Source organism: Bombus vosnesenskii, unplaced genomic scaffold, assembly GCF_011952255.1.
Source record: "Bombus vosnesenskii isolate JDL3184/JDL3185 unplaced genomic scaffold, Bvos_JDL3184-5_v1.1 scf7180000013605, whole genome shotgun sequence".
Classification (NCBI taxonomy): Eukaryota; Metazoa; Arthropoda; class Insecta; order Hymenoptera; family Apidae; genus Bombus; species Bombus vosnesenskii.
Window position 1 is genome coordinate 168,750 of NW_022883144.1, and position 22,714 is coordinate 191,463.

Here is a 22,714-nt window from a genome sequence, read left to right on the forward strand (position 1 = left end):
TCTTTTTTATCACAAAATAATTATTGTAAAATTAAAACTAGAAATGTTGGTATAACTACAGAATGTATTTCTGTATTATAAATGTTCACAAAATCATTTTGATTTAACAAATGTGTATGTGAGATATCAAAGTAATTCATGAAACTGGGTATGATACAAAATAAGCAATTGCATCTTTTTATAACACATTTTTCATTATCTTTTAAGTTTATGGTAATAATTAATAACAAGAAAAAAACCTTCATCAATGTGTCTACAGTAATTATTAAAAGGTACAATTAGCAAATTACTATATTGTGTATCCACTTTGTGTAATAATAGGTAATAATATAATTGTAATATTTTTTCTCATAATCATAGCGCGATTTTCTTTTCACGTGCTCAATTGTTTTCTACAAATATAGTATTGTATCTAATTTTTTATTTATATATATATTTATATTTATATATCTATATATCCACTTGAATTATTATCAATTTACTTTTACTGCTATTTATATCAATTAACCAAATACTAAAAATACAAACGTTTTGCATAAAGTAGGTTTAAAGTCATCAAGTTTCACCTTAGAGCTGGTGATTTTAAAACGCATATTCATATATATATGATAGAATATTTGTGGCACTGCAAACAAAATTAAGGAGCTTGTAATGCATTCGTTATACATACATACAAATGAGCACACAAAAGTGAACATTTTAATTGGTATAATTATTATAGTCTGCATGAAAATGATGGTACATTATGTGTTTATGAAGCACACTATAAACACCAATTATTTATTGAGCGTTACAAATACACCATCTTTTAAAAATGTGTTGAATATCAACAATTGTTACATATTACAATCAACTTATGATCTTTGGTGTATCAGTATTATTTGTATTATAATACATACATATTATATATGTAATTATATGGCAGACAAACTTTAGAAGCTCCTTAATTATGTAAACATGCGAAAGATTTACTTATTTTTAAAATATTTATATTTACACGCAAAGCTTACTTTCTTTATAATCTATACAATCATATAAATGTAATATTCAGTGATAAAATTGTAACATAATAATTCCTAACTTATTTGCCTAGGTTTCAAGAGAATATTTTACATCGAAATTACAATTTATTTTTTTCCTGCTGGTTCTTAAATTGTATTATTAAATTACTATACTTTACATTTTACATTATACGTGATTCCGTTACAATATAGGACTGAATCAAATTAAAGGCAATTTAAATGTTCATTTCTTTATATGTTTTATATACAGCATAAATTCCCACCATGTAAAATAAGCATGCTATTATTTACAATATACGATTCAAGATCTATTGAAATAAATTTTGTTAAACAAGCAATGTTCTAACTAAATAATTTAACTAAATATTAAAAATAGAAGAAAATTTAACAAAACCATTGTTCAAAGTAGTACGATTTCGTTCATTGAATGCAAGTTTGTTAAAATTTTTCCTATTTAAAATATTATTGAATTCAGTACTCAACATTCATGTGACAGAAATATTTTTTTAAATATATACTACCCGATAGCCATCAAAGCTTCAATAAGGAATATGAAGAAAATACTTTATTTAAGATTCTTCATGAAACCTAAAAATAATAAAGAGATAAATAAATTTTGTTGGGGAAAAATAGTTTATCTTTCAAAATCTTTGAATAACTCTAACACAAATTAGGATTTATTCATTTATGAAACAATACAATTTTGTGGAAAGTTTTATATAAAACAGAAATGTTAAAATAATCATAATATAATATTTTCTTCATTTCTTTATACATAACGGAACGTATGTAGAATTACGGAACAAACGAATATACATTACTAATATGACATTCTAAATGCAGATTTTCAATATAAAAAATGCTATGATGGCTATCACAGGCTCATTTAAAAATTCTAGCTCTCAACTATATAATTTACATTTATACAATATAAAACTAGATTATCTGTTCACAAAAACAATTGTTCATATACAATAGTTCATATACATCACATACATACATATATAATACAATATATATGTATGCATACACATTTTTGCATATTTTAAGTGAGCCAAAAGGGTGCTTCTAGTGTTCTCAGTGCACAATCACAAAAAGTAATTAATAATATGACAATGTTGCACAACTTGAACTATCGCTAATGTAATAAAAATTTAAACAGTTTCTATATGTACAATGAGGGTGCTTTTATATATCTTTACAAGAAGTTATTTACAAAATATATTCATTTATATATTACCTATCAAATTAACATTGTATTATTCGTTTTTCTATCATAATTATTCTTATTATTTCTATATATTTATGCACGATTTATCCCAACGTTTTGTTTGTTTTATAAATAAAATAAATCCGTCTTAATAACTCTATATTTCTGCCCTTTGCAATGTTGTGACTCAAGACAAACTTCCTGCTGAAAGACTATGTTTATTGAGGTGAAGAAAATAGAGATTTTGTAACACTATACATAACATAAGGATTCGTTAAATTTATAATAATGCACATATAGCTTTATCATTAGATAAATTTGTAGGAAAGTATGATTATTCTATAAATATATTATAGACGTTTCTTTTGTTATGAATATAAATTCAAGCAAGTATTCTAAATTCAATATAACTATTTATATAGGAAAATATTTACTATGCAAATATTAAATTTATAATGCAATGGACAAGTTAAAATGAATACAGGATATAAATTAAATATCCTTAAACAAAGCCTGTCAGTGAAGTTGTCAGAGTTGCGACTCAAGCCCCACCAATCAATGAAATTTGTCCTTGAGAAATGTACATTATTTATGGCAGTACAGTCAGATTTTATTTTAATGCATTAAAAATTTGGACTTTCTTTTACCATTATTAATTCGTATAGATAATAACCAATAACCAAATAATAAATAATAATGGCTCTTGAAATGTAAAATTGGTTGTCCTTTATCGTTTATATAATCCTCTTTGATTTTAATTAAATAATGAATTTATTAATGGTTATTGCAATTAGTATTTTAATAAAGTAGTACTATACATATTCAATCTAAAAATTTTGAATATGTAAAATTTTGTACATACTGATGATGTAACATAATTTACAAAATTACTATTAATAACGTCCAGTAATTAAAGACAGAATGATAAAAGTTTGGCAAAAGAAAGTTGCACATTAACTCGGCAGTTTTGGATCAGTTCAGTTACTTAGATTAAAGTATAATGCATTGAGCAGATTATTCTGAGTAACTAAACTTTGCTGTTTAGGAGTAAAGTGTAATTGAGAACGCTTAGACGGCAACAAAAAATAATGAAGTACTTTTTATTTCTTTTTTTTTGCTTTTACGATGAGCACTTTAAACATTTAAAAACATAACAATGAAATCGTATCCTAATATTTAGAAATTTGTTTCAAATATTCCCGTTAGTATTATGAAACATAAAATTAATATACATATAATATTATATATATATATATAATATATATATTATATATATCATTATATATATTATTATATAATATATAATATATATAGTATAAAGTTTTATACATGTAACTTACTGAATCTCAGTGTATACTTCCTATTGCAACAAAAATTTGGAATACCATCCAGCACTCTAAACACAATACTCCTGTTATATATGTATATACAGCAGCATTGTGCGGTATTGACGCATGCATTTCACCAGGTGGGGTCCAGCCACACGGCGATCACATAACCACTTATAACAGATACACAATCAGTCGGATAGGCCTTGACGAGCGACGGTAGCTAATCACTGTCAAGGTCACTTCCCGAAGGTCATTTGTTTTCTCGGGATATTCGCCTCCGTTTTGCCTGCTCTGTTGCTTCAGCTGTTACTAAAACAATGTTCCCGCTGTACGAGGTGTCTTCAATTAAAATGGTATGTGAAATGTATAATTTATAAACAATAATGCGATAAATATTTATTAATATAAGAAGTATATATATTATGTTTAAATATAAGTTTATATGTAGTGGTACCAAATATATTGAAACATACTGAATATCTATTATTTCACTAATCATAAATTGTGTTTATAATGTATATAAACTTTACATACCAGCACCACTTCGAGTTTTTCGTCTAGTAATATCTTCTGTAGATCTAGATGCACCCCTTGTATTGCTTGCTGGTGTTGCCAGTGGCGAAGCTGTGTTCTGTCGAACAGATCTCCTTGTTGTTACTTCTCCTAAGGATTCATTATTGGATACGGATGTACCACGTAGCCTTTCCTTTCCAGCGGTAACTACCGTAGTTGTATTCGGTTGTTTGGTGGTTAACAAACGGCTCTCTCTTTGCACTCTATTACTGGCATTGAAATTTGATATATTACTGGAATTAATTTGACTGCCAGAAACAGTTGTGCTTGTATTTGTTCTAAAATAACAAAAATTTATTTACGTAGCGGGGCTCTCAAATCTCTGACATATTCAGATATGCACTGCTGCTAAAAGAATGCTGAACCGATGTTGCTTACTTTTGATCTTTAGACTTTGGAGAGGCAGCGGATGTTTCGTCTGATAATCGCATTCTTGCTTTTCCTACAGATTCAATCAATGGCTCATCATCAGACGAATCTACTTCTACCACAATGGGACCTAAAAATACAAAAATTTTTGTATCAAAATATTCAGGCCCGATTTCAAAATAATATTTATAAACGGCACAAAAGTAATTATTCATAAATTATGGAAAACATGACTGAGACTGAGACTGAGAAATGATTGAATACTTGTGTAGATCAAGTTATTATAGACAGTTATGCAAATATGTATTCATATAAATACAAATATATACAAAAAATTATATGTATAATCAAAACAGCTTCAGTGATTCAGCGTGAAACAGTTTAGAACGATCAATTGTTAGTAACACCTTTATTACCCTGTTTTTGGCAGTCTTTGTTATTTTATAGATCAATATAAACAAACAAACACATATTTAATATCTAAAGAAATTTTCTTATATATACATAGTGTTTCATGTAATTTTATCACCTGAAATATTTGTTTTGTTTTCAAAATCGTAAAAAATGTTTTGCAGGAGACGATAAATGGCGAAGACTGTTTTATTTTAGGTGGAAATATCTCAGAGATATTAAGATCATTCTTATTTGTATGCCTCATAGCACCTGTTAAGACGAGTTCAACGATCTAAGAGGTGCATTGAAGTTACAACAGTAACCATTAAAGATTCAAATTGTTTAACAATTTATATGTTGGTTTGCCAACTAGTAATTCCCTTTATCTTGTCTCGTTCTCGCCCTAAAAACTTTGTTTATTTATTTTTCTTTTTTTAATTGTAGTAACTATTGAAAATTTACTTATTCTTTTTATGTTCTATAAAAGATTAAATATTTACTTGGGCCTGGTTACTGCCCGTTTAGTAACCAGATTTACATACATCAAAATAGCTGAACAACTTTCAACTGTGTCCATTTTGAACACCTTCCCAAGAAATGAGAGAAATATCTTGAAATACTTTGTAGAATAGGTCATTGAACTCACTTTAAAAACTGTTATCAGGTACTGATAAAAAAAGATAAACATCCATTTAAAAAGATGGAGATGACCTTAATATGTTCTTAGTATGTTCTTGACCACCTAAAATGAAAATCTTTGCATCACATGATAATCCCTACAAAACCATACGCCTTTCATAGGAAAAATGTTTTCATAACTCTAAAAATAGTGATGTTGTAGGTAATAAAGTTACATGACATACTTCGTACATAATATACCAATATAGGAGATAACATTACTAAATTACTGAATGGCAATATAAAGTAAGTAATATAAGATAAACACCTTTTTTAGCCTTGGCCAATATATTGAATCCTTTTTTTGACTGTTCTTCTTTGACAGGTACTTGTTTCTTTAAAGCAGCTTCATCAACACCCATACAAGCTTTTATAAGTTCTGCAGCATTCTCTGAACATTTTCGTTTTCCTGGCCTTGGTTGTGGATCATCAGCAGTGCTAGATGCTACAGAACTTTCACTTTCTTGGCGCTTCCTTTTCCCAACTTTTATTGTCGTATTAGGAGATAATTTAGATACTCCTAATTTAGGACTTGCTTTAGCATATGGTGATATACTGCGTCTCTCCTCTAATTTATTAGGACCATGAGGACTACTTTTTGGAGTTTTTACAATATCAGGACTGTTCAATTTCTGGGATCTAGTTCTTAAAGATCTTTTTTCATTGGTGTCATTTGGTATTTCTATTAGAAGTTGCTCCAGCAATGACTTTGGTGGTCTTTTAACATAATCATCTGCATTATTTGAAGTTAATCTTTCTACAAATTGTGTTTCATCATTGTCTTCTATACATATAACATCCTGTCGTCCTTCTAATTCTTGTTTTCTTCTACGTTTCCTTTTGACATGTTCAACATCACTGGAATCCACTTCTGGATTTTGTGCAGCTGGGCTTGGAGTCTCATCCCTTTGTAAAACTACTGGATTGGAGTACGTATACAGTGGTGGGGTAATTCTAATTGGCTGAGGATCTTCACCAAGAGGCGATTGAATACCTATGTTTATATCACTCGCATCATTTACAATTTTCTTAACCAAATCATCTGCAACTTTTTGAAGATTCATAGAAGGCTCTCTAACAGATATTTGTTGATGGCTTTGTACATTCGATTTTTGGTTTTGATCGGAACATTGTTCTAACTTAACAGGTGTTGCGTTTAAAGAAATGTTACAGCTTTTCGTACTATCTGATCGATCATTTTGCCTTGTATCATCAACTTTTTCATTGACATTAGATTCTACTTTGATTTCAGAACTAAAACTCTGACTACTGGAACATGAGTTATCTACCACCACATTAGCCTCATTTGTAATTGTAGTATCGAGTTTTTCTGTCTTTACCTTATTATAAGCAACATGATTTTGTATTACAGGCACACCATTATTATTTTGTCCATGAGGTTCATCATTTAATCTAATTGCACTATTACCATCTATGACTGTCTTTACATTATCTTCAGATACACTTTCTGGGGCTCTTGACACTTCATGTTTAATGTTCGTCTTACCCTGATCATGCTGGTTGATAGAAGGTTCTAATTTAACGCTACAACTGTCTTTTTCAGAAAAGTCATTTGTTTGTTGCTGTGCGCATTGCAATAAGTTATCACTACTATCCACAGTACTGGGTACAGAAGTAGTCACAATAGTCACAGATCCTGTCACTAGAGGGCTGGATACACTTTTATCAGTCACTTCTAAACTAGGAATCAAGTCACTATGACCACCAGTTCTCTGTGTTGTTGAAGTTGAGTTTTCACTAGATATATTTTTCATGTCATGTTCACTGGAATTTGATATATTGCGATTTAAATGATTTTCAAGATAACTCGCTACAGACACAGGACTTAACCTTTGCGGGCCACTGGACTTTAGAAGTTCCGAATGGGAATTTGAACACATATCACTACTACTAGTTGAGGAAGGCACGTTCTTATTGGTGATTGGTAGGGAAGATTCCCCTTGAACAGCAGTTTTTGCACTGTTTTGTGTTACTGATTCAGACGCTGGCCTATGCAAAGGAGATTCCCCTTGATTCGGTGATTTCTCTGACAAAGCATCCATTGACTCAATACCTGAATCTTCACCACCTCCTCCACTGCTGACTCTCTCTACATTTGCATCTACTCCAATTGCAATTGGAACTGTAGTTTCAAGTAATTTTTGCTTAACTTTCGCTTCTGTTACATTAATTTCTCCGACTGGTAAAGTTGGCTTGCTAGAAGGTACATCAACACTTTGGGATCTGGGCACTTGGTCCACTGAGTTTCCTATTGCTGAACTTTGTGTAGTTTTCAGTAAACTAATTCTTTGCACATTATCAATCTTGTTTTCCACTGTGGATCGGTCAGGTTGCTTTATATGATTTTGAATCACTTTCTTATGACCAAAATGCTCTATTTTATTATGTCTGTTAATGGTAGCATTTGCATCACTTTTTGAAACCATATGGTGTTTTAATTTTTGATTGATTTGACTTTTTGCCATAATATTACAATTTGTTTTGCAATTATCCATTTCTGTTTTACTTTTTCCAGAAATAATCCTATTTACAGTTGACTGTGTATTTTTAATAGCGGTTTCTACATGTGTAGATACTTTGCCTTCAATATTAGTAGATGGATTTGAATCATTCTGTGTAGATATAGTTGGAGGTACTAACCCAGAATTTTCATTCTCAAATGATGAATTGCTAGTAGATTTTGTATTTATATTCGTGCTTGTATTTGTATTTGTGTTTGTATTTGGAACTGTACTGGCGGAGGAACATTCAGAAATGGTCTTCTGACTGTTAAAATGTGTAGCCTCTGCATCTTGAGATTCTGTAACATGTATAAAAAAATAATTAATTGTATGTATTTAATAGATAATATTAAATCAGTATATTTTAATTCATACACAAAATAAAATCATCAAATTCACCTCCTAAATGCAGATCTTTTTCATCCATTAAACTTAATCTTCTTCGTTTTTCTTGATTAATTAAATCCTTCTTTACACCATTTACTTCTGTTAATCGTGAAGCAACAGCATTCAAGGTATTTTTTTCAATGACGGATCGAGTAATTTCACTGTCGCTCGTTCTTCTGATTTCCCCTACTTTCTTAACAGTATTGAAATCATTGCTGGCTAAAAGTGTATCAGTTTTCCTTACAGATTGGCTTGAATCACCTTTATAATTAAGTTTTCTCCATTTTGCTTGGTTATCCAAAATTCTGCCACCAGACAATAAATTTTGTTCACGATGTAAACCATCTCCTGATTCCGATTTCTTTTTAGAATCTCTTCTTTTAGTTTTTCCTACAAAAAAGGAAATAACATTAGAAAATTAGTAATTTAAATACTAAAGAATAATAATGTTTATTATTTATATTACATTAATTTTATTATATTATATTAATGTTTATTATTTGATATCACGAAATATAATGAAACATAGAAGAAAATTTGTACAATAAAAACGTTATATATATATCTTACCTCCACCTATTTTATGCTCTTGTATATGATTTTGAACATCTAATTCAACTTGAGCTTTTGTTAAAGATTGTTGTGTGTTCAATGGCTGGTTCAAAATAGTAGTTTTATGTTTTGAAGGGGATGGTATTCGACTGTTTAACGGTATATCATCGACATCACTACTTTTACTTGAACTCGGTTTTGTAACACCAGTTTGCACACGTACAACATCCATGGGTAATTCTTGTTTTAAGGCATTAGGTTTTGATACAACTGTTTGCAGTATATTATTTACTTTGCTAATAGAATTGGTGCTATTGATCATCGTGGAATTAGATAAAGGTAATTTAGATGCGGATGAAGTACCTATAATCATGCTTAAAGATTTCTTTTGCAACAACTTGTTCCCATCTATACATTCTTTCATTTTTTTCAATTTCCCCCGCCTTTTTATGTTAGTCGGATCAGATTCACCGTCTTTCAACGATTTCTTTTCCTTTTTCCTGATTTGTACTACCGAAGCATTACGTCCTCTTAAAGAAATATGTAACGGAGGCACTCTTGGTTCATCACCAGTCCCCGAGTTGGGAATACCAGTGCTAAACATTTTATTTACCGATTTATCGGCTTTCCTAATTGGTGGTGTGTTTACAAACGAAACATCAACTTTATAAGCTGGTGTAACAGGCTCAGACTTTTCTAATTTTAGCCTTAGTTTGATCTTTTCTCCAGGCATTGGACTTTGTGCGGTCTCTCTGTTAGATTTTATTCTACTATGTTTCAAACTTCCTTCACTGGCAGTAGATTTCACCGTGGTTTCGGAATCTGATTGATCCGTATTTGTTGTTGTATCATTTCTTCTTGAGAAATTACTGTCTGCATCGTCGTCGGAAAATATGGAATTTGATCGGTCATTCGATGGCGACGGAAAGGAAAAGAAATCATCTTGGTTGTCCACTGCACTCTCTGGTTCTGAATCCGAACTCTCACTAGGCATTGGTTCCAAATGCCCGGTTAAAGGGTTGATAAGAAACTGTCGTATTTTACCAGTCGACGTATATTCTGGTTCAGGCGTCTCTTCTTTAGGCTTAGGAGATTCGGATGTTTCAACCTTGATAGCAGGCGAAGTGACATTACTATTAGAAACATGATTAGCGTGAGATCCACATTGAGAAAAGGCACCTGAAACCTGATTCGTACTTGGCAGGCGAGTAGTATTAACCTGAGCACCTTGTGGAATAGAGTTATTTTGTGCGTTCCACGTGGTCCCATTAGCATTACTAGTTGTAGCCTGATAATTTCTGCTTAAAATATTTTGACTTTGTCCGTAACGAAAATCAGTCGTGGCGTTAGTGTTAACATTAATATTTTTAAGTTGATTATGATGTAATTGTTGTTGCACATTCATTACTTGATTTTGTTGCCCTAAATGGGACTGTGGTGGAACCTGCTGTCGCGAATAAGGAGGAGGGGTTTGCTGACGCTGATTATTTAAGTAACTTAGCCGTTGTTGTGGAACATTCATGCCTACTGACGAGTGCTGCATCAATTGTTGTTGTTGTAAAAGTGGTTGACTGGGCACGGGTGTAGATTGTAACGATGTATTTACATTTTGCGGTTGTACCAAAGATTGTTGTTGATTTGAAATCTGTTGTGTAAGCAGATGCGGAGTATTCATGTTCTGTTGTTGATTCAACTGTTGCTGTTGTTGAGTTAGAACTTGATGTTGCTGCTGTTGCTGAAGTAGTAACTGCCGCTGTTGCAATGGTGTTCGAATTTGCTGCCCATTTACTGGATGTCTAATTGGCAGTTGACCCTGTAATTGTACTTGCGAAGGTCTATAAGCCAATTCTTGTCTAATGGGAAACTTCTGCTGTATTTGTACTTGTGCATGCAATGGTGATGCAGATTGTTGTATTTGTCCACTAGCAGAAGCTTGATGTATTGCTTGCTGTGCTATATTTTGCGCAGCGCCACTAATTACATTAACTGGATGTTGTTGAGGAATAGTTGAAGGTTGATTAGCGTTAACAGTCGCAAATGCAGATGTAGAAGATTGAGACAAATCAGGAATGACTGTTGTTCCTCCAATAAGATCCTCTGTTCTAAGAGAATCTAAATTCGGTGGTGATTCGCTAGGTGAAGATAGATCTTTTCTTCTAACTGTTGGTTTTTTAGTGGGTCTCATACGATTAGTAAGTCCAGAATTATCGATAACTGGCTGTAAAATTTTTTGGCCAGGTATCACGTTGTTTGGATGCGAGGCAGCATCGTTTTGTAAAAGATTTACAAGAAGTGGACTGGATAAAGCAACTTGATTTCCATTACCATTTGAATTCCCTGCCAGATTATTACTGTTTGGTGACAGACTAGATGTGGTGGTAATTGGAGACTTGTACTGATTCGTTAACTGACCAACTGGTGCAACTGATTGAGTAGTAGTATGACCAGCAGTTAATGTTGTTACTGTCGCCAAATTCTCTTGAGCAGGATAAGGCGGTGGTGGCTGTACATGATGCTTAAATTGCATTGCATTTTTAATCGTTGTCGCTTGTGATTCACGACTATGTATCGCTTGGGCAGCGTGTGTCATACTGGCAAATGGGAATGGACCATTATAATTATTCCTAGGTGAAGCACTGGGATTAGTTACTGATTGATTTCCAGAGACACCAACGTTGCTATTGCCTGATGCTGACTGTACAGATTTTGTAAGGAAAGGTGGAATAGGATCACAGTCTGTAGGTGCAACTACATTTGGAGAACGAAACTGTGGTGCCTTTTCTGACGATGTGCCTAAAATAATATAATAAATATTAAAAGGAAGAATGTCTTAATTTTATAAAATATATAAAAAGCATACCAGCTGCAATTAGTTGAGCCACATTACGTAATGCTGAAGAAATGCTAGATGTATTACTTGGACCAGGTAAAGCTGTTGGAGGCTCACTGTCCACATTAGTTGTATTACTAGTGGATTCATTTTGAGATTTGGCACCACTGTCTTGTGAAGGTCCTGAACGTAATACAATTTCCTGTGCCTCTCCACTAAAGCGATTGGCTATCCTCAATGATATTACCTATTATACAATTCATAGTTTACATATTTTGTACATTTAGTTAAATTTCTTCAACTTTTATCCTTGGAATACAAATAGCAGGGACCAATGGCTGAATCAAATGCAACTATTAATTATGTATTAAATGTATAATACTGTTATAGAAGACATGAAAAGTAAGACATTAAGAATATAAATTACAAGTAAATAATATTTATTCTTGTTTGGTATTTCTAATATATAAAATTGTAATATTCTGAAAAAATGTTCAATTACAGATATAATTTTTGCAATTACTGCACGTAGAATTATATTTATTGTCATTTTTAATGCGGATCATTTCCAAGGTCACCTTCATTACATTTATCATACTTTTCTGAAAAATACTATCTTATATATTTCAAAAATTTAATAGCACTTCTTGCAATGTTCCTAGTTAATAGAGTATTTGCCATTTCTTATAAAAAAAATAAAAGTACTGAGACAATTTTTTCTAGTATAAAATACAAGTAATCCAAATGTTATAATATCTATATCCTAGGTCTTTGTTAACTCAGCCACTAGCATACAACTATATATACAAACTGATTCATATTAAATAACAGATATTACCTGATCTCCTTCAACCTGCACTGAAAGAATTCCAAGTTGTGTGAGGGTTGAAGAACCCTGAGCTGCCAATTCTCGAAGACGTAATGCAGCTTCTCTGGGTATTGAAAATGTGACTCTGACAGAATTCCATGGCTCTACCTTGTTTACTCTTAAACCATCTCCTTTGTCTATAAATCATTAAATATCATACATTGTATTGTTATACACTGTGTTCAATATTAATGGTATTTTTAAATTTAAAATTAAAAACTGTTATCTGTAAAAATTACCTTTGCAAAGCAAAGATTTAAGATGGTCAACAATGATTTTAAATTTGTGTGGAAATTCTGGATCTTCTAAATTACCTTCACACGTTACAACTGTTTGAATTAGATCACCATCACTATCAGCCGCCATGACTACAATATATACAAATTTATAACCTAATTATATATGCACATACAAATATAAATAAAATTCATTTCAAGTTTTATAAACAAGTTTATTATCATAATTAAAAAGAGAAGGAAGGGTACAGAAAGACAGAGAAAGAAGAATTTAAAAGTAATACATTTCCCTATAATAAAGAATTAATGTGTGTTATTATATTTTGATATTAATTGAATGAAAAAAAGTATTGTTTAACAAAAAGATAAACATTATTAAGTTACATTAAATTATACAGTACAAAATATATAATTTCATATAATCTGTTATACTTACCAACCACAAATCACATAACTACCCAGAGAGGTTACAAACGCCTCAGGGTATCACTACAATATGTGGTGATAAGATGTTTGACTGTCGGTTTCAAACCGACAACTCCAAACCACTCCAGCACTAATAAATATGCTTATTGTTTCTGTAAGATAAAATAATGTACTTTTATCAGACAAAATTAAATAATAATTTATTTAATTTATCTTGTAATATAACTGTGTTTAAACAATTTAGAAATATAAAATGTTATCAAAAATGTCAATTTGTAATGTCATAAATCTACCTTGACATAACAAAATAAATTATTTCATATCTATATATGGTATGACATGGCATATGTAACTTACACATTATAATGTAAAAATTGTCCAATATGTAATTTAATTTGGAAATTATAAATTATTTATCAATAATTACATAAACTTTTGAAATATATGTCATTATTAATTCCTCATTATTAATTTTTTTATGAAAAGTTTTTATTTCATTAAATTTTATTAATATATTGCTTATATAACTTTACTCATTATGTATGGAATTGCATTAAAGTGGAAATAACATATATATGATTATAATCTGAAAGTAACAAATAAATTAATTAATTAATTAATTTTCAATTAATTGGAGTCAATTATAAATTACTACAATGTGTAATAGAAGTTACAACAATTTATAGTCATTAATATATATAAATATGAAAATTAATTTCAAATTATAACTCTTACGAAATAAAATCATAATGAAGCTTCAAAAATACATGTTAAATTAAGATACTAATATACATATATATTGTAATACTAATATATTAATTATAAATATAAGAAAATAAAAATAATTTGAAATATATAAAATATATTAAAAATATTAATAAAATAGATATTATTATTAGTATTGGTTATTTAATACAATTTCGTTTTGTTATATCAACAAATGACAAATTATAATACATATTTATAATATATATTTATACAAATATGACTGTAACAAAATTACAAAAATGAAAAAATTTTATAAATATTCATGCAGAAATATCTAAAAATGGATAAATTGAATCAAGTTTGGCCAAATGTATGGGAATAATAAGAGAAAGATTGAGTATAATATCAAAAACAACGAATAAAAATGTAAAATTGACAAGTCGAAACAAAACAGGAACGAAAACATAGTGCATAAACAAAAAGTGAGGCCAATGAGCATTACTAGGTTATAATTTGATCACGATTTTTGCCAAATTATAGAGATTAACAAAGAAAATACAAAGCTACCATCAATTGCACTATCGATATTTACCGAATCGACAAACATGCGATGAAACATAAACGATTTTGAATCAAATTTTACTACTCACGAACTGCAATTAAAATCTTTTGGGCCACAAGACAGGGGCACAACTTCTATGTGGAAGAAAATAGGTTATAGAATATTTTTTTCAACCAGACATAAAATGTAAATTGTCGCGCTAATCGGAATTTAGTATTCTGGTGAGAGATTAGCTGATTTTGGCAATTTTCATAACGTTTTTTGACAAAATAAGGCATACTGAGCACTAGATATCGGGGGGCCACCATTTTGTCCGTCGGGGGAGGTGTACGTGAAGTGGGCTCAAGCATGCTCAAGATAGACCGTCAAAAATCTGAACATTTTTATTTTGCAGCTTTTTTCTATACCTCGTAATTACATATGCTTACCGAAAACAAAGTTAAAATTCGATAATGATTAGTATGGTAGCCAACGAGCCTCACTTCAGTCTTTGCACAGAACGATTTCATACCGTATGAACACAAGAAAATTTTAACGTTACCCCATTTCTTTCCAACTTCGTGCGGGATTTCTCGCGTTGAAAATGCACGGAGCCACACCACAAGAGCACTAATTTTAATCTAAAATATACCGCGCAAGTCCTACTTCACTTTCTGCACATAGCGCGCGGTAGAAATCACGAAAAAACTCGACATAATCGGTAATATAAAGGGACAAGTCATAAAACGCCATGAACAATAACAAGGAGCCGCCATTTGCAATGCGAGCAACTGACATGCGCAAATCAATCGCGCGGAGCATACTGGGTATTTGTGAGGCGCCATCTTGCCAATCTTAACATTCGAGTTTCCTAACCTTTTATAGTTTCAAATTTATTGAATCTATTTATTTATTTATTATTATATTTATCAGCCTCATATTTCTAGAAATCTAATACAATAAAATAATTTATATAGTCCTAATATGTGATAGGGAAAAGTATTTATTACAGCTTCTAGTGTTGTATAAAATGAATGTTTGCTCTTATAAACAAGTATATAATTAGCTTAAAAATTAATAGTTTTGAAATAATAAATTATTAGATAGTTTTAATATTTTGAATATTTAACATGAGAAATAATTAAAATTATTTTATATTTAAACAAAAGTCACTAATCTGTTAAGCTTAATAAGAATTAAGCAATTCAAGTTATATCTTGAATTATTATAAAAAAGAATGATAGAAATAAAAATAATTATGTTCATATACCACAAGCAATAGTTAAAACCAAATACACAATCTTTTATATATAAAAGTCCTTAGATTTATTTAAAACATAGGAGTTTCGATATTATGTAATTATTTTATATAACATTTATTCACTAAACATGTATATAATTTCTTAAATAAGATTTTATTAATCCCATTACTATTTTATTAGTCTGCATTATATATATTTGTATTATAATTATGGATTATAAGATTCCATAAGTCCAGCTTCGTTCATTCTTTGCAATGATTTCATTGGATCATATGTTCTAGAACATAATAGAATATATTAATAAATGTATGAGAAATAGAAGCAAAATATTAAAACGTTTAAGATGTTTCAATTACTTGTAAAATTCTTCAACTTTCCGTTCATATACATCAGAAACAAGCGTTTTCCATGTTATACCAACAGTAGCACAAAGTACTGTCACTATCCCTAAACTTTTCTTAACTTTTGACACATGAAGATTACGAAGTTGAGGTTTTGGTAATCTTCCTTCTGACATCTGAAATATTATTTTCACATAATAATATATGTACTACATACATATTATGTAAATATAATTTTAAATATGTATTTCCTTTTACAAGCAAATATTTCTATATGATGGACATTTTAATAAACATTTTTACAGTCTGTTATTACCATAAATATTAACATTATTTTTCCATGATGTATTATTAGTCAGTTTAATCAATATGATGTTGATTAATAAAATTTATGTATTAGATAATAACATATAATACTTAGAGAAAAATATATTTTAGGATAGTGAAGCAATCTCTTAACGCTTAGCATATTATATTAAAATAGTTGAAACATCTATAGTTTAAAAGCAATCTTAGTACAGATATGAAACATATTACATAACATTCGATACCTTTCCTATTTACATAAAAATGGCAATTAATTTAATTGTAAAATAAGCAAAGATCATTAAAGAAAAGATTGTTTACATACTTTAATAATGCAAATTATACACTATTCCACTCAACTCCAAGCTATATACGTATTATACTTTGAAGTCACGTCGATATTGTATCAGCCGGAACCTCTTGTAAACCATTCGTAAACTGACAAACTGTGAACTATTAAACTGTAGATGCGTTCTGCAATCAATCCTTTATAACCCATGTGATTTTTAAATTTCAATTAAATGAAACTTTTCTTATATAAACTAAAAAAAATATCTTTTATCGTAAAAAAAGCATTTGTTATCTTAAACTCAAAAATAAACCGAAATAACTGTGAATATAAACTTTGTATATATAATGAAATGTCTTTTAAATATTATATAATATTCTTACTGTAAATTTATCATAAGATTGTTTAAAACGTAAAAGTATATATAAATATTTATCGTGATATCTTTTTTAATTGTATAATTTAGCAATTTTTGGGAGAATATAGTCTGTTAAGAGTGTTTGAAAAGTAAATATTTTAAAATGTTTGTGGCGAAATAAAAATAAAGACAGAATGAGTTTGCATAAGTATATTTTTTACAAAATTAAAGAAAATAATATACATGTTTCTATGAAAGGATCTAGTCCATAGACGAGGTATAACATAGAGCTAATACTCAATGCATTTCTGTTATATGATTTAATGATTTCGTGATTCTTAATTTCACAAATTTATCACAAAATAAGATCAGAGCATTAACAGCAATTGAAATTAAAACTCCAGTGCATAATGAAAATAATTTTATTTGGAAAATATATATAGTCTGGTTCGCTAATCGTATATTTTTCCAAAATGTTTACATAATCAAATTATATCGTGAAATATCTACAAAATTTAAGAGTGTTTTAAAAATGTACAAAAGTTATTCATTGATTCACATATGTAGGATATGTCTAATATGTAATACTTCTCAGTCAACAGTAGTATGTATGTTGAACAAGGACATTTTATACCTTGTTTATACAAAATACAAGCTCTTTGGTATAGCCACAGATAAAACTAAAATGGTAAAGAAGTTTATGGTTTACAGGCTTCTAAAATATGCGACGCAAAAATAAATAGTAGATATCAAATCTATCTCATACCTGGTTTATGCTTGTATTATTATTATTAAAGGTGGATGTGTGTGAAAGAAAAACGAGATCACTTAATTTGCAGTACTAACAAAGAACATTATAATAATTAAGTGTATTCGTTGGTGATGTGTCTTCTTTAATGGTTTAATTACCTTTGAACTTTGAAATGCTAAGAAAAGATTAGTGACAGTAACTCTCGCGTTTTATCTAATGTCAATATTTATTAAAAATGCAGTAAGCAGTAATAGTGATAGTTGACGAAGAGTTAAGTTGTTGCGTAGGTATATAGTTACGACTACACTTGGACTGTCTCATTACATCTATATGAATAAAAAGCACAAGTGTCAAGGGTGAATTGTTTGATTTATTCGTAAGTTTGGATTATATCAAAGTGATGTTTCAATTTTTTCTAGCTTATAATGTTTTTTTGTTACTTTATAGTTAGATTTATAAAACTGTTTGTGAATATTATTTATGGACTAATTTTGTGGTACGTAATATAACAGTTTGTGTAATTTAATTTATGATATACTATCCTTTTCATAATATTTTTTGTTTACATCTGTACTATTCATCATTAAAAAAGTTCATCAAAAAATTTTTTTTTCTTTGTGCTATTTCATTATATTATTAATATCTATAGATTTTGTAATCTGACATTTTCTTGTTTGTTATTTTTTTAATATTTTGGAGATATCTATATATTTGCTTCTTATGTTTAACAGGTTCTTGTGACGACTGTGTAAAAACAGTCAGTCTTACATACTGCGATCATGGAACAAATGATTGCTCTGAGTACTCAAAATCCATTAACTTTATTAGTAAAGTTTGGGATGATGGCTTGGAATGATACTTGTGGCAATGAGAATTGTTCTGGACATGGAGAATGTCATAATGGTACTTGTTTATGCGAGGTAATATTTTAATTGTAATTCATTATAATTAAATAATATTTAGTCCATTTCTTGTACTTTTGACTATAGTTTTTATGTTTTTTTCATAGATTCAGTTTGATGGACTAGAATGTCATGTTCCAAATTTAAGTTACTACATTGCATTCGCAACTATATTCTTTATGCTGGCATTTGTATGTCTAATACAACTGATTATGTGTATCATCGCAGAATGGCAGAAAATGAAAGCACCATCTTTTCTTAGAGCTTGTAGAGTCACAACACAAAAAGTTTTATATTTTATTGTATTTCTCGCATCATTGATAAGAGGAGCATATTTTACATCGCCGGTAAATATTATACAAAATGTATTATTAAAGATCTTAAATCTTCTTTAAATAATGATAAAATATTAAACTTATCTTTTGATAGACTGCATTTAAAGAAGGATGGTCCAGAAGTTTATTATCTGCATATTATCCACTTGTTTTAAGTGGATCCTCTTTAATTGTTTGTTTCTGGGCTGAAGTATTTCACTTAAGAAATATGTCATGGGACAAACCACAGTTTCTTTCAAAATCATTCATAGGTTTTGCTGTGTTTAATGTATTAACATACTCTCTGCTTTTAGCAGAATTTATTGTTACTCAAATATATTCCCAAGAAGATCAGGTGAATTAAATAAAAATATATATAGTAGTGGACTTTTAACCACTTGCGCTAGAAAGACGTGCCACGCATGTCAAGATGCTTTTGTTCCAAAATTGTCAGTGACGTGTATACCACGTCGATAGGTATTTCTCGCAGAAATAAAAATGATGTGCGCTGCACGTCGACTAACAGTCAGATCGTTCGTTTGTAATAATCTACCATATAGTAGTAGATTATTAATAAATAAAATGCTATTGTTGCCGTGAGTATTTATTGATATCCATATAAAATTCTTTATGTAAGACCCTACCAACGCGCTGAGACACTGCTTAAAAGATTGCACTCGCAGACGTGGTGAGGCGACAAAGTAACGTGTTATATTGTAGTGCACGGCACACGCAACTGTGAGTTTATTGGTAGCGCAAGTGGCTAATTATTTTTTAGTTCCTAGGTAATCTGTTACTACACTATCAGTAATTTTAATTTATTATACTCAAAATGATCTTTTTCAGAGCTTTTACACCCATGTTTTTAATGGTTGCTATGCAGTGCTCTTGTTTATTGTTGTGATATTTTTCTTAATTTATGGAGTGGAAGTGTACTTTAAAGTAAGTTTTTTGAAATTTTTATTATAAATAATGAATAAATAAGCATTCTATTAAAGTAACTTTGTCTTAGATTCGAGGTGGTTTCTTGAATGATTATCAAAATAGTACAATTTTGAATAAACGTACAGTCTCTGATTTAAAAGTTAATGCTGAAGAACAAGTTACTGCAAAATTATTTGATCCAGTTCCAAGTACATCACAATTATCTCAAGTGCAAGAACAAATAAATATTTCTCAATTGCATCAGTCACGTGTAGGATTATTATCACAAGCTTTCATGTTATTTATTATTGTTGGATTTTTATGCAGTGAAACACTTAGCGAATTCTGGAAAGCAAAGTAAATATGAAGATAATGTCTTAATTGGATATAATTACATTCTTTTATACTTAATAATTATTCATTACATATTTTTTATTACAGAGTTCCTTTATATAGTAGGAATTGTCATGATATTGTTTTCCGTATTATTGAAGTAGGCGTAATATTATGGTTTCCATGTGTGCTATGGAATTGTTTTAGGTTTGTATTGTGTATTATTTATTAATAAATAATATAATAATATAAAAGTATGTTGATATAAAATTCCATAAACATGCTATTTTGATTTTTTGTTATTTTGATTATTATTTAAATATAATTATTTTTCATTTCATTTTAGTCCTGAACAGCTGTGGATTTTAAATCCGAAGCGTCTTTTGAAACGATTAGATCATTCGAAATACATGAAAGAAATAGAATTACAAGATAAAAATGCAGAACAAGATACTGCACTTTTTTCGGATGGAACATCAATTAACAGCAAAGATTGTTGGATCTGTTACGATAGTGAAAGGCAAGATGCTGGTCCATTAATACAACCTTGCCAATGTAGAGGTGATGTGAGTGCAGTTCATCACAATTGTTTGCGCCGATGGTTGGTCGAGGTAAAATATAAAATATTTTCATTTTGTAGAGGTACTTATCATGTTATCATATGTGCACTATGCATTTCAGAGTTCTATAAATGCTGACAGTCTTACTTGCAAAGTGTGTGGTACAAATTACAATGTTGAACATGCAAGTAAATTGGACTGGCAAAATGGTATAACTTCTCGTCATTGTTTGCAAACTATGGCCATTGTCACAACCATGTGTGGATCATCAGCTGCTGCTTGGACTCTCATTCAATTAGTAGAAGGTCCAATTATCAGAATGCTTGCAGCTGGTACTGCATTGTTGATTATGTATGTTTGTATAAGGTAAATTATTAATAATTATTGATATTTATGTTCACTCTACATGTATCGTTATATATTATATTTATGAGAAAATTTATTTTTAGGTTTTTAAGCTTAAACACAGTTGTGGCATATCAACGTGCCAAAATTTCATCTTTAAATATTATTAGTTCTGATAGTAACGGAAATGCACATGTTTCAACTATTAGTCATACAGTTTGTGTAGACTTGGCAAAATCTGAAACAGCCACGATATAATCGATATTTGATCATTAATGATGTAAGGTATATTTTGTCTTTATTTGTAAGAAAATTTAGCAAACAAAGCTAGAAAGAAATTTTTGCAATTACATGCATGTAAGAAGTATGCAAAATTGCATATATCATACATTGAACATTTTTCTACCATTCTTTATCTAAGAGTTAATGTTGGTAGTTATTTAACGAATTGTGGAAATCACACAATAATCTACTACTCTTTTAACAATTAGATTCTCAAATATTTTTATGGTTTACAACTAGTCTGTTAATAAGTTACCATAAATTTAAATCTTGTCTATTACTTTCAGTTTTGGCAACAAATATATACTTTCATTATTCAAAACAATATTTTTAGAATGGAAATGAAAAAATAATTTTGAAAAGAGCATTCTTTTATATAAAAATTATATATTGTATATTATTTAAGCAAAATAGTTTAGTTTTGAGTTTGCAAATATGTAACTTTAAATTTAGATTATAAATTGAGATATGCAAAATGGTAATAGTTGAAATAAATATAATTTTGTAGAATGGAATGTTACCATTATAAAAATAACGAGCACATATCTAATTTTATGTTGTTTTTGAAACTAATATGCTTTTTGGTGTAAGAGTGGAAAAACAAAATGTTTTCCTTTTACTGCAGCACTAAATGCACATAATTGGCTCAATGTTTATTGTGGAATGTTATAAGAAAAAATATAATATATGCAATAGTATATGCGATAGATCATTCTAATTATAAAAATTTGTTTATGACATGAACGCGCAGTTTGCATACGTACTACATGTATGGTTTTATGAAATCCAGAAATATTATGAATAATGATAAATATTTTATAAACAATTCATTGACGCGTGACAGTTCCAAGTAAATAAAATACGAATTGTTTCCGCGATATATGAATTTCATGTTTGAAAATACTCGTATTTCATATGTCTCTTAGTTTTATAGAATGTATATATAGTATCATAATTAACGAGTGATATATATTTCCATTTCTTGGAAAGAAATATGTTATGTAATATTGTAATACTAACAATCATTCTTCGCTGCATTTTTTGTAGTAGTACAAAAATATTCTAGTTGTAATAACTTATTATAAAGCTAACATGCTATTA

The 22,714-nt window shown here is 29.5% G+C and overlaps 3 protein-coding genes across 16 annotated transcripts; 1 reads left to right on the forward strand and 2 right to left on the reverse strand.

Annotated features, from left to right (window-relative positions):
• Positions 1 to 3,520: 3,520 nt before the first annotated feature.
• On the reverse strand, positions 3,521 to 15,443 carry LOC117238688. 11 transcript variants are annotated; one of them, XM_033503795.1, is made up of 12 exons: positions 15,209 to 15,442; positions 14,756 to 14,801; positions 13,408 to 13,549; positions 12,975 to 13,103; positions 12,706 to 12,872; positions 11,898 to 12,114; positions 9,056 to 11,830; positions 8,498 to 8,875; positions 5,845 to 8,397; positions 4,515 to 4,635; positions 4,098 to 4,414; positions 3,521 to 3,902 (listed from the first exon to the last, which is right to left on the reverse strand). In XM_033503795.1, exons 4-12 carry the CDS (start codon positions 13,099 to 13,101, stop codon positions 3,814 to 3,816), a joined length of 6,744 nt encoding a protein of 2,247 aa, XP_033359686.1. In that variant the 5' UTR covers positions 13,102 to 13,103; positions 13,408 to 13,549; positions 14,756 to 14,801; positions 15,209 to 15,442; the 3' UTR covers positions 3,521 to 3,813. The 11 variants fall into 11 exon arrangements, 10 of the variants coding, with proteins under 10 accessions (XP_033359686.1, XP_033359691.1, XP_033359689.1 ...); XM_033503800.1 differs by lacking the exon at positions 14,756 to 14,801 and having other exon boundaries at positions 3,521 to 3,872; positions 4,098 to 4,345; positions 15,209 to 15,443; XM_033503798.1 differs by lacking the exon at positions 14,756 to 14,801 and having other exon boundaries at positions 4,098 to 4,345; positions 15,209 to 15,443.
• A 512-nt stretch (positions 15,444 to 15,955) lies between these two features.
• LOC117238712 lies at positions 15,956 to 17,036 on the reverse strand. The gene is made up of 3 exons (XM_033503844.1): positions 16,881 to 17,036; positions 16,265 to 16,425; positions 15,956 to 16,185 (listed from the first exon to the last, which is right to left on the reverse strand). The coding sequence occupies exons 2-3, from the start codon at positions 16,423 to 16,425 to the stop codon at positions 16,116 to 16,118; spliced, it is 231 nt and encodes a 76-aa protein (XP_033359735.1). The 5' UTR covers positions 16,881 to 17,036; the 3' UTR covers positions 15,956 to 16,115.
• Positions 17,037 to 18,001: 965 nt separating this feature from the next.
• On the forward strand, positions 18,002 to 21,663 carry LOC117238711. Of its 4 annotated transcripts, XM_033503841.1 has the most exons (11): positions 18,002 to 18,329; positions 18,401 to 18,449; positions 18,685 to 18,873; positions 18,963 to 19,202; positions 19,285 to 19,524; positions 20,016 to 20,111; positions 20,182 to 20,450; positions 20,535 to 20,633; positions 20,773 to 21,037; positions 21,108 to 21,352; positions 21,436 to 21,663. In XM_033503841.1, the coding sequence occupies exons 3-11, from the start codon at positions 18,733 to 18,735 to the stop codon at positions 21,587 to 21,589; spliced, it is 1,749 nt and encodes a 582-aa protein (XP_033359732.1). In that variant the 5' UTR covers positions 18,002 to 18,329; positions 18,401 to 18,449; positions 18,685 to 18,732; the 3' UTR covers positions 21,590 to 21,663. The 4 variants fall into 4 exon arrangements, with proteins under 4 accessions (XP_033359732.1, XP_033359730.1, XP_033359733.1 ...); XM_033503839.1 differs by lacking the exon at positions 18,401 to 18,449; XM_033503842.1 differs by lacking the exon at positions 18,401 to 18,449 and having other exon boundaries at positions 18,002 to 18,236.
• Positions 21,664 to 22,714: the final 1,051 nt, after the last annotated feature.